This window comes from Camponotus vicinus, unplaced genomic scaffold (genome assembly GCF_025532165.1).
Source record: "Camponotus vicinus isolate PSW18456_S1 unplaced genomic scaffold, iyCamVici1.0 SCAF_4, whole genome shotgun sequence".
In the NCBI taxonomy this organism is placed as follows: Eukaryota; Metazoa; Arthropoda; class Insecta; order Hymenoptera; family Formicidae; genus Camponotus; species Camponotus vicinus.
The window spans coordinates 20,163,710-20,176,204 of NW_028141976.1; the positions used below are offsets into that span (position 1 = coordinate 20,163,710).

The 12,495-nt window shown below is 34.0% G+C and overlaps 2 protein-coding genes across 3 annotated transcripts; one reads left to right on the plus strand and one right to left on the minus strand.

The window, feature by feature from the left end:
- The first annotated feature begins 348 nt into the window (after window positions 1-348).
- Window positions 349-12,365, plus strand: Gycbeta100b (guanylate cyclase soluble subunit beta-1-like). 2 transcript variants are annotated; one of them, XM_083096034.1, is made up of 14 exons: window positions 349-533; window positions 793-870; window positions 2,763-2,863; window positions 2,956-3,074; window positions 4,391-4,546; window positions 4,793-4,946; window positions 5,111-5,265; window positions 6,200-6,328; window positions 6,429-6,511; window positions 6,933-7,103; window positions 7,499-7,736; window positions 8,004-8,144; window positions 8,981-9,138; window positions 11,895-12,365. In XM_083096034.1, exons 3-14 carry the CDS (start codon window positions 2,782-2,784, stop codon window positions 12,022-12,024), a joined length of 1,716 nt encoding a protein of 571 aa, XP_082952160.1. In that variant the 5' UTR covers window positions 349-533; window positions 793-870; window positions 2,763-2,781; the 3' UTR covers window positions 12,025-12,365. The 2 variants fall into 2 exon arrangements, with proteins under 2 accessions (XP_082952160.1, XP_082952159.1); XM_083096033.1 differs by having other exon boundaries at window positions 793-866.
- Stops (SOCS domain-containing protein stops) lies at window positions 8,873-11,579 on the minus strand. The gene is made up of 2 exons (XM_083096035.1): window positions 11,382-11,579; window positions 8,873-10,884 (listed from the first exon to the last, which is right to left on the minus strand). Exons 1-2 carry the CDS (start codon window positions 11,518-11,520, stop codon window positions 9,980-9,982), a joined length of 1,044 nt encoding a protein of 347 aa, XP_082952161.1. The 5' UTR covers window positions 11,521-11,579; the 3' UTR covers window positions 8,873-9,979.
- Window positions 12,366-12,495: the final 130 nt, after the last annotated feature.

Genomic DNA, 12,495 nt, shown 5'->3' on the forward strand with positions numbered 1-12,495 from the left:
GTTTGTCGACATAAGAAAGCACCTACTTTTATACCTATTTTTTCGTCGAAATCCCCGAGCTATGGAAATAAACCTTCGATTCTCTTTCGCCGTGTGAAAATTACGACGTGCATTGAAACGAGGCGCGCTCGTATCGCAAACGACCGAGCTAGGCTGACAGGAGTCGTTGCCATGCGCTAATCTCACGAAAGTCTTATAAGTATTCATTCGCGAAGTTATATAGCACCGTCGGCTCCGTCGTGTCGGAGCAAAGCGGATTGGGAGAACCCTAAAGGGTGGTATGCGGCTCGATCGAGGGCGGCTCATATATAAGAGGAGCGCAACTAGGAGATATCTAGGTGGCGCAGTCGCAACGACGGCCGAAAAATCGATACTTATCGTGTACCGGCGAACGACGGGGTCGCCTTCCAGTACGCAGCTCGTGTGCACGAGGTAAACACGGCTCCAATCGGCAACCAGAATGGAATGACGCCTGAGAAGTGAGATCAACTCCGAGCCACCCCCGCAATCCGATTGTCAAGTGCAGCAGCATGGTACGTTAGCGCGAAAGAGTCGAAACGATGCGTGGATGCTGACGAGAATGCGATTTCGAATATTTGGAGCAGGTGACGATGACCTGAGAGTTCGAGAACCGCATCGGTTACATTGGATATTGCACGATTAGATATACCAGGCAAACTCGTCAGCACCTACAACGTTGATAACGAGCTCATCCGCGTTTCATTATTTCGTAATAAATTTTTTTTCTCTGGTGAATTACATTACGATACTTTTTTATCTTTATATGTGCAGTACGGTTTTGTGAATTACGCTCTCGAACTCTTAGTTGTGAAGACCTTTGACAACGAGACGTGGGAGACGATAAAGTAGGTAAAAACAATAGATTACCCATCTTCCTGTTATTTTTCTTTTATTCTTTTGTCTTGCACGTTTTTCCTGCCATATCTACGTGAACTTTCGCGTGATCCATACAGCATTTCACTCGGATATTGTCAGACGAGCAATCAAGTGTTGACATGGATTAATTGTAAAAGATATATTGTAGGTTGAGATATATAAAGTTTTATTATATATATATGCGCCATGCAATACTAAATTATTTTTATGTTAAATATCCAAACCTGTAAGTCAAGATGAATATAATAAAATATAATATGATTCTTCCCCATCCATTAATATTGGAAACTGATACAGATAAGTTACACTTACACCTCTTCTTTCATCACTCGTATATATTATTATTTATGTTATTGTCATGTTATAATCATATATGTTATTGTGTATGAGTCATGCTTAAAAATATTTAAAATAGATAATTTTATTTAAATTATATTCTATTTTCTCGTTTGATATATTTTATAAAAATGAAAAATTAAAAAGTTGTAAATAACTTTTTAAAAACAAAGAAATTTATTAAACAAACAAATGAGTTAACTATTCGATTAATCATCGCGCAAGTTTACTCCAATTTAAATAATGTGTTAATATCATAATTCTTGCAATTTTAAACTTGTTCTACTAATTATGTTTTTCCTTAAGTATTATAATAATATATATGAAACTAAAAATGTTCTAAAGTAATGTACTTTATTTATCTTGAAATCCTACGAGAAGAACTAGAATATTATTTGAAAGTATCTCTAAGAAAGTCAATCAATTTTCCTGCCCTAAATGAAGTTGAGCAATATAGTCGGCAAAATTGGATCGAGAATAATATTAGGTAATATCGGAAGTATATCATCTGACTTTATAACAACATCATAATACAATTAGGAAGTCACTTATGACATTTAACTAAAAAGTGATTTAAAATATTATATTTAATAGTATTACTTAAAAAGAGATTGAACTTTTAAAATGAAAACTCGCGAATATAAATTTATTCGCGAATATAAATAATGTTAAAGTTATTAACTATTTTTATATTATTAATCCATTTATATATTGTTAATATTATTTTAATTATCACTTGTTTGGCTCTCTTATTTTAATTGTTATTAATATTTCTCTATAAAAATACTCTCTCTTTTGAATACCTAAAGAATATATAAGTTGCTTTGCGATATAAGTATTGCTATAGCTATGAAAATACTAAGCTTTGAAAAGACGTTGAAGGAAGCTTTAAGTGACACCTGATATCCATATCAAAGAATAGCTGTGAATTTCCGATATGTAAATTAAATAGTAGCAAGACCACACAAAAAGTACTTACCAAATCGTTACGTTTAAGACTTTTTTCAAAAAGATTAAAAAAGTATGCAAATAAATTTTATATATAGAATGTTACAAAATAATTAAAAAATTATAATAGAATGATAATCTATGCTAATATAAAATAATATCGAATATTTTTGTAAAGATATTGGAAAAATCTTAAAATAATTAATTGATTCCCGATTCAGCGACTTTCGGTCTGTTATTTTTCTCGCCTATAACTTCTTTGGAGGGTAAGAGGGGTATTATAAGAATCTCGAATTGAGATTATAAATTTTACTTGGTTTAACCAAGATAAATCCGTGCCCTGTGCACAAATATTAGTTTCACAGAAAAATTAATTTTCTGTGAAACTGTCGCACGATCACCCGCGTTTGGCTTTTATCGCCTTTGATATCTTAATATTTGTATATTTACATATTAGAGCCTTACTATCTTCTTAATTATAATTAATTGAGTTTTATATTGATTGAGAATTATATTGTTTTATGGAATGGATTTATTTTGTCTTTTATCGTGATATTTTTATAATTGTATTGATGATTTAGAAAAGATGCGGCGGTTAATATGGAAGGACAGTTTCTGGTGCGACAAATTTATGATGACGAAATTACGTATAATCTGATATCTGCTGCTGTCAATAAACTTAGTACGTATGTTTTCATAGTCGCAACAATATGTGATATTATTGAACATTATTTATAACAGAGAAATTTATTCTATATATCTTATACTCTCTAGATATTCCTGCCAATGAAATACTTGAATTATTTGGCCGAATGTTTTTCGAGTTTTGTCAAGATTCCGGTTATGATAAGATTCTTCAAGTTCTTGGAGCAACACCTAGAGATTTTCTGCAGGTAAAGTTTGAAAATTATATTTATTATAGATCTCTCTTACAATTAGATTAGGTGCGATTTAATGCGCTTAATCACTTACTAATTTATGCTATTACAGAAAGTAGACCTGATAATTCGTATCTTATCTTTATCTTGATCGCTAACTGATTTCACTTATATTTTAAATTCGCATTAGGTGCAATCTTAATAATTGAATAGCTTGTTAAGTCGTACGTATTCCGCATCTGGTGTATATGTCATTATTTATCGTGGAATCATTCGCTAAATTAGCCATAGATAGAGCCGGATATATTCTCTTTTTATATCCTGGACAAACACATTAGAAAATATCTTGTTATAAAAATTATCCGCATATTATTTTATATCCTTCTCATTTCAATATTTTGAAAATATTGTAGATAGATTTACAATTAAATGTAGGAAATTGAATATTAAAATTGAAAATTAAATAAAACTTCGATTTTAATTCGTATTATTTTCCAGCGATTATGCTGAAAAATTTAATTTTTCTTGATTTTTTATCGCATATATAGAAGAGAATCATGCAATTAAATTTAATATAAAAATAAAAAGAAATATATAGAAAGTAACTTTTGGTTCGCTATTTCAAAATTAATATTTAAGCAAGCGAGAAAGCTAATACAAATCTTTAGATATTGATGTACGTTATAAATTTACAGTACACTTCTTACATATAGAATTCGTATCTCTCGCTCTCCGTAGAGGGCTTGAGCGTCGTAAGTAGTATTTAATATTAATTTCGACTTTTATTCAAATCTTTTTGAGTCTAAAGTAGACAGTCAAGTTCGGTACTTACGGAAAGCGAGAAGTATACTACAAGAAATGTACTGTAAGCATTTTATAGCACACGTGCATCTGTGAAAGTTTATATTGACCTTGTCTCATTGTTAGATAAAATGCAATATTAAATTCAATATTTCTTGGTTTTATAAATTATTATTATTTCGTTTTACACGTTGCAATATAATGAAAATTATCACACATATACACACGTTATAAAAATGTTTCAAACATTAATATCAATTTTAATGCAATTATATCTTTATTACTTTCTCTTTGATGTTTCGTTTACTTTAATATATTATTGTCCGATTTTATAATTATTGCTAGAAATTTGCGCAATAAAAGATAACACAATCTATTTAAATATATTTATATCAATTATATTGCTATGGTAATGAGATTAATTGATTAATATTAATTGATGAAATGTACATTCCATCACAATTCCATATTCAATATTGGAAACATGTATGTACATATTGGGTACATATGATGTCGGCATCATGTTGCAGAATTTGGATGCGCTTCATGATCATTTGGGTACGTTATATCCAGGCATGAGAGCACCTTCTTTTAGGTGTACAGAGAGACCCGAGGATGGCGCGCTTATTTTGCATTATTATTCAGATCGACCTGGTTTGGAACACATCGTTATTGGAATTGTTAAGGTATTCGATTTTTTATGGACTTTTTATATGATATAAATATGATTCGTTATACAAAATTCGAGAATTTTATAAAGTTTAATAATAATATCTTTGAATATTTTTGAAGTAATAAAAATATATGTATATTCAACACTCTGTAAAAAATTCTAAAGGATTTTATGTGAGAAAACGTAGCGATGATTTAATGAGAATTTCTTAGTCAATTATATGGAAATATAAAGAAAAATTTCTATTCTTTGTAAATAGACAGTCGCGAAAAAATTGCATGGCACCGACGTTGACATGCAGATAGTGAAGACGAAAAGTGAATGCGATCACGTGCAGTTCCTCATAACTGATACGTCAGGACCGGGAGTCGTAACAAACCCTATGATTGCTGAATTGGAAACATTATCCGTCGGTGAGTCATTACTTCAACATAGAGAAGCGATATAAATTATTTAACAATAAAATTGTGATTTTAATAGATTGATATGCTTAAACGTAGCATATCTAATTATTTAAAAAAAGAAACAGTTTTTACGAGAGGACAGCAATCAAATAAAATTTAATAAATTTTCGTAGAACCAAGGGTCAGCCCGACAACGTTTTGTCGAGTTTTTCCGTTCCATCTAATGTTCAATCGAGATCTTACAATAATTCAAACCGGATGTACCATAACACGTGTTATACCGCGCGTCTGCAGTGGTCATTGCAAACTAAGCGACATTCTCTTAACTGTGAGTTGACGCGCATAACACCGCAATATTTTTATTATAATGTATGTATTGTGTCTACCTGTTGTTTTATTCGTCAATAATTTATTGTAATAGTACATTACAAAATGCGTGCTTCACGCGTGCCATTATTTTTTCCTGTTATGAACAATTATTTTAACTTTAATTAGTTTAACTTTTCTTTAACTTTCTTTAATTTCATTTTTTTTCACAAGCTGTCAAAATTCGCATGATTTGACAGCCGTAAATAACACGAGTGAAGCAAATCACAGCGCACAAGCGAGACAGCAAATCTCGCGAAAAAGAGGCAACAATATACTTCGAGAGAATACTTTTCAAGTTAGAGAGGAAATCTACACCTTAATACATTGTTTATCTGCACTTGCGTCTTGAAATCATTGCAATCAATCTCAGAAAACTATATTTATCGTGCTATTTCTTCTTTCGCTTTTATAGTATATCTATGATTTGTGAGACAGACAATTTTTGTTTGGCAATTTGCAGAATTTGGTCGATGCACATTCGTATTCGTATCATGAAAAGTATCGATTAATTTTGAATATGTGTTACTAATTGTTTCCTGCGTCAAAGGAATCACATTAGTGCGCAGTGCATTGCGCTGATCATTATTACATTGCACATGTCTATAAGCACATGAATGTATATCAAATGTAGGTTATTGTGACTGACATGGAACGCGTTGTCCGAACCGAGCAATTTAACACAATTTACGTTATTGTTCATACGTATCAATTGCGATGTTGTCAATTAGCTCGTCATTGTAATATCTCTTAAAAATCATGAATGCATTATGCGTGTCATTGTCACGAATATTGTGTCACATAATAATTTATTTGAAACATCTGTATCTAGTTCTAATGCGCATTTCCATATATGCGCAGATCAATTTACGATGATAATTTTTGAATCTTGATAGGTCAGACCACATCTGGAATTAACATTTGAGAATATATTGTCGCATATTAATACTGTATACGTGTTAAGAACGAAAAAGGGAGTTATGCGCATCGATTCTACGGAGGAATATTCGTACCTTCGTTTGAAGGTCAGTATATCGTTTAAGAAGGAATCGAAAGTAAAAAGGAATTAATAGAGTTAAATTTTCGTAGTTTGTATCTCTTGTAAAAATTTAATTCATATTCCAGGGTCAAATGTTGTACATACCGGAATCTGATTTAGTTATCTTTCTATGTTATCCAAGTGTTATAAATCTTGATGACTTGACTAGGTAAGATTTACGCCGGCTTTCTATAATTTTATTAGTCATTTTTTAATCGCTTTTTTACAGTGAATCGTAAAGTATAACGAGATTGTAAAACTACATAGCTCATTACCATAAACTTTTGCATAACTTCGATGCTGTAATATTCGTTAAACTTGCTCCTTTTTCTCTTGCGGAGAAGAAAGTTGCGTCTTCTAGTAATAATCTTAATGTTTCTGACCGACTTCTGAATCCGACTTTAGCCTCACTAAACATATTGACTGACTTGAAAGTATGTTGACAATGCCAAAAGTTTTATACATATAACATATTATTTGATATGACGAAGGAATGAAGGATCCGATGTCGCGAGTGGTATATCTATGTATATTGTTCTGTATCAAGGGACACTGGGTCTCGTATGTCAAGTTTATTCTTTCGGCTCCAGGCGAGGTTTGTACTTGAGCGACGTTCCTCTGCACGACGCCACTCGAGATCTGGTCCTGATGTCGGAGCAATTTGAGGCAGATTACAAGCTGACGCGCAACTTGGAACTACTCACTGATAAGTTACAGCAGACGTATCGCGAGCTCGACGGTGAGAAGCAGAAAACCGACAGGTAAAGATCTCCGCCTGCGGCGTTTCCTGATTATTCGACGAATCTCCGTTCGTCTCGTTTCTCGGTAACACGATTATCTACAAAATCTGTGACTCTCCATCTGCCCCGAGTCGCTTTCCGTGGCGAAGAATCTTCCCGATGGAAATTAATGGAAATGGACTTATGACGGGATGCGATAGGAGAAGAGAGAAAAGTTTCCGTCCGATTCTTCCGCTTGAATAAAACAGAAATTTTTCCTGAGATTCTTCCTGCATCGAGATTTTCGCGTCGAAACTTCTCGAATTCAATCTTTTATGTCAATTTGCCGAGAACTGTTCGCGCAGTTTTTAATCCGATTAGGTAAAACTGGCGCGCGCGCGACGTTGAATAAAAGATCATCTGTGTTCTGCGTGCAGATTACTCTACTCGGTGCTTCCTATTTCGGTGGCGAACGAGCTCAGACATTCAAGACCAGTACTGGCAAAGAAGTACGATTGCGTTACTTTACTATTCTCCGGGATAGTCGGTTTCGGAGCTTACTGTGCGGCTCATACAGACTCCAATGGCGCTATGAAGATTGTTAACATGCTCAATGAGTTGTACACGGCTTTCGACGTATTAACTGATCCGAAAAAGAATCCTAATGTTTATAAGGTAAATGTTTATAACAAATTTTATTTTTAACTTTCTTTTTATATTTATTTTATATAATAGAAATAAGTTACAGTATATGACAAGAACAGAGATTATTATTGTCTCGTATATAAAAGACCTTATGAATATTTTAAATAAAATCTTCAAAAAGGTATTTATGCATTCGACGTAATCAAACGCAAATATTATTTCTGTTCTTATCGGTATCGGTAATATTCTCGAATTTGTCTCAGATTTCCATTGCAATTCCATTTTTGGTCGGTCTAGGTAGAGACCATCGGTGATAAATACATGGCGGTGAGTGGATTGCCGGAACCCTGTTGTTGCCATGCACGATGCATCGCTAATCTAGCACTGGACATGATGGATCTCGCGGCTGACGAAGTGCAGATCGATGGGGAACCTGTGGTATGTACATATACAAGCTGTTTACTGGCTGTATTTTACTACAACAACTATGGTTGCGTCCGCGTGAAGCGGTTCGATAACGTGATTCTCGAAAAGAACTGGTGGAATAAATCAATTAAAGATTGCACGTTAAACATTGCACATCATAACAGCCGTGTCTGAAGGGTTGCCATAAAAGAGATTGTCGAGGTAGCTAACCGTTCATTGACTTCTGTAGAAAGTTGAAATCTCTTCTGACGCATATATACATACATACATACATACATACATATATGTATATGTGTATATATATATATATATATATATATATATATATATATGTATATATATGTATATATATGTATATACCTTTACGAGACTTTTGCAAATGGCACGTTTATATTAATTTTATATCTCTACGAAATGAGCTAAACTTCGTTCGCAGAGACAAATGCGATTTTCATGTTAAATACATATTTGATCAGTTACGATACTTGGACTAAGGTACTAGGCTTATGATTTAATCCCGAGGTAATTTTAATGAACTTGGATTACAGTTATAGACACAGGAAAATAAAATGAAAAAGATTATTGACATAAAAAATTTATATATATATATATATATATATATATATATACTTATTTTTGATTAAAAAAATTAAACATATAATTTAAATAATATATTGATACTAATTACTAATTTTCTCTATAAAAATTATCGCATATATTATAAAAAAGAAAAATATAAATCATATTTTTCTACATTTATTCTTGATATTTATCCACATGTATAATAATATTTTATTATTGTTTCTATTATTGTATTATATTTGTATTGTATTTTATTAACGTTACAGAAAATTACGATTGGAATACACAGTGGTGAAGTCGTTACTGGTGTAATTGGTCATCGCATGCCTCGTTATTGTTTATTTGGAAATACTGTAAATCTTACTAGTAGAACGGAGACCACTGGCCAACCGGGAAAAATCAATGTTTCGGAAGACGCTTACAGGTAAATTATTTTATATCCAAGCATACGTTATATATTAATATATTATATAAATATATAATATATTATATCCCATTAAATACACACACACATATATATACACACAATGTACACATATTTACATAGATAATTACATAGATAAACTTTTATTTTGTTAAATACATAGAAATATGTTTAAATTATCAGTTCCTTTTCATAATTATGCATCTTTTACCTTACTTTCGCTTCTTTAAAGTAAAGAAAGTTGCTAATGGATCACAACTTCAGTTTCCCTAACGTATACATTTGCATCGTCTCACGACATACTTTCCGCTATTCTCGAATATTTCTGGTATTCGCGTACAGACGAACAAGCATCCCTCACAAAGCGTTTCTCTAATTCCCAAGATTCATTAAATGCATCGCTATTATGAGACGCTCATCGTCGACCTTTTGAACTTGACATTTTCTCAAACCTTGAATCTTAAACCTACTTGAATGGCTTATGCTATACGCCGTTGTATGAGCTCGTATATCAAACATTCCGCGTGAAGCCTGACATTTAGATATAGAATTCATATTTGTCAAAGTTTGCGTTTTATTGCTTTTCTCCGTTCTTTCTATTTATCGAACTTCAAAATTGATACGACAGAAATCATGGTTCAAACTTACACGACGACTTTAAAAAGACTTTGACGTGCGCATTTATTGGATTCCACATAAATGCGCGATCATATTGAGTGAAATTCTAGGACATAACTGCACACGGAGACGTGTGATAAAATATTTCTGAGATTCCATACTAGGGCGGAAATGAATGATCGATATTGAACGCAAGCATCTTGCCACCATATGCTATTCTCCGTCAATCCTGCAACAGGTCCAGATAAATTCTTAGAGATCCTGGAATTTGCAAACTTTTAATTCCGCGAGGCAGCGCCCAATTCATGTGGAGAATTTCGCGGATTCGGCAACGACACAAATGCTTGAGCTCTGCCGGACAGACTCCACTACGTTCCGGAGGTATCAGATTTCGGTTTGCCAGATTGGGATACTGCTCGTACAAGGACACACTGAGAATACCGATGTGATTGGCAATGTGATCGGGAGTCCTGACACAGACGGTGGTCACGGTTCGCAGTAGCAGTTTCAGACATGTTAGTAGGTGTTCCGGATAAACGATCTCCTTCTGATCAGGTTGCACCTCGAATTCGCTGAGTTTCGTTAGGATGATCTCCATTGGTGACGGGGCAAGTTTATCGGACTCAATCGAGGCGCCATAGCGTAACATGATTAATAGGATATCCGGTGCGCCGTGCTGAATTGCAACTCTCAGAGGCAAAACCTGTCCGTATGACTCCATAGGCACGTCAATGAAGCGTCTCTTTATCAACGAGGACTCGCAACGGTATTCTAACCGGCCACTTATCGCGTGATTTAAGAAATACACCAGGGCCCGGATATTGTCCTCGCGATCATCAAAATCGCATTTCCACCCGGACAGGAAGTGTGTTACGCGCGTGCCAAAAATCGCCCCGACGAACAATCGTTCGAATGTCTTTTCACAATAAAATATGTCGTTCAGCAATCGGCTGATGATCTCGTTGTTGCCGATGTCCCAGTCGTAGCAGAGCTTTGCCGCCACGTAAAGAACGTTGTGAAATTTGCCGAGTAGGCAGACCGATCCGTTCTCCATCATCGTGATATTGTGATAACGCAGGGCCGAGATGACGATCCTCTCGCACACGTCCTGTTTGTCGAGATTCTCCGCTGAAAGCGTCAAATAACCGTGATTCGTCGATCGTATCGCGAATAAAATATTTCTCCGCGTAGAAGGAACGCGGGCGAGGAATAGAGATGCAAATTGTTCTGGAATTTGTGGCGATGCGTTTACGGCGCGTGGTATTTTTCACCGTTACCGCAACGGCATTGGCGAAACAAAGACAAATAGAAGGATAGGATTAGGCAAGTTTAATGTAACGGTAAGATTATAATGGGCTGCGATATCTTTGCACGTTTCAAGTATTCATGTCGTGGAAAGACAGATAAGAAATTAGCGGATAAAACCATCGTTAATACATGCTCGCATCATCGTCGTCTATGAATAAATTTAGGAATTTTCTGTTGAATATTCGTCTGATAAAATTACATCGATGTTATCATGGTAATGATTATCGATCCATAAATGTAATTAGTCTATTTGTCACTTAGATGACGCGTAAATATTTGCATAGTATACACGACGTTGATGTTATAAATCTTGTTACCTTCTGCACAACTGTTTATCACATCTGTCAAATAATTAACCAATTCGCGACGTTTGTATCGCGAAGCTAAGCAACTGCGTTCCATTTCTGAGAACACTCGGTCGAAATAGCAATCTATCAACACCTCCATGATTTGCATGTAATTTTAGTGACATGTAAAAGTCGCGCAACGATCGTCGCTAGCGTTCACGTTTTAATGATTACGAATAGAGGAAACGACACGGCACGTACGACTGAGTTAATTCGATTAGACGTAAAGTTGCATTTTAAAGGCTTCTTTAATCCTTCAGGAACAATCTAGATTTGTACGGAAAAAGTGTTGGTGTAAGCTTCTTATACATATATGTAAAAATCAAGATTTATTTTAATATTACACAAAGTATTTTTAAGTAAAGCAAAATAAGAAATAATATTTTTTACAAATATTAGTTTTTAAAAGAATAATACAACTACATATTAATTATACGACAACATATTAATTATGATTATAACAAATGTCTGTATTTGTTGCAGATATCTCTGCATGTCCGAAAATCAAGACCCACAATTTCTTCTAGAGTACAGAGGTCCCGTCTCTATGAAGGGGAAATCCGAGCCTATGAATGTATGGTTTCTGTCTAGGGAAAGAGAGCTGACATCGTAAATCGCTATAGCAATGAATCTTATAGCAATAATTTCAAGAATCAGTTTGAGACTTATATACTGTTGAAAAATAAAATTCCTACATTTCGTCAAAGAGAAACAAAGTAATAATGATGATAATATCAGTGATGACTGTATTTCATGTAAGAATACTTTTACGGTTTTCATGTACGATAGATTTGATTATATATATGTGAAAAAAGTTTATAAAAAGTTTATTGTAGTGGGATATCTCGTTAATTTCTTACATTTGTTCTTCAGCAAATCTGACCGCCGACACTTGAAAGTTGTTTAATTGTAAGTGTACAAGGCAATCAAATATAATCGTTATTTATTTGGTGACATTGTGGCAATAAAAACTTCTTTTCCCGTTTTGTGCAACCTGTGTCGTGCGACAGGCCATCGGTAATCGCTTCTAGCGAAGAGGTCATAGATGCAAAATGTTTTGCCATTAGCTGAGAAAAAATTAACA

Coding starts and splice junctions, on each gene's coding strand:
- Gycbeta100b (XM_083096033.1), top strand. Junction 4,947..5,110: donor ATTGGAAACATTATCCGTCG/GTGAGTCATTAC, acceptor AAATTTTCGTAG/AACCAAGGGTCAGCCCGACA. Junction 5,266..6,199: donor TAAGCGACATTCTCTTAACT/GTGAGTTGACGC, acceptor GAATCTTGATAG/GTCAGACCACATCTGGAATT.
- Stops (XM_083096035.1), bottom strand. CDS start 11,520: ATGCAAATCATGGAGGTGTTGATAGATTGCTATTTCGACCGAGTGTTC. Junction 10,885..11,381: donor GATAAACAGTTGTGCAGAAG/GTAACAAGATTT, acceptor TGACGCTTTCAG/CGGAGAATCTCGACAAACAG.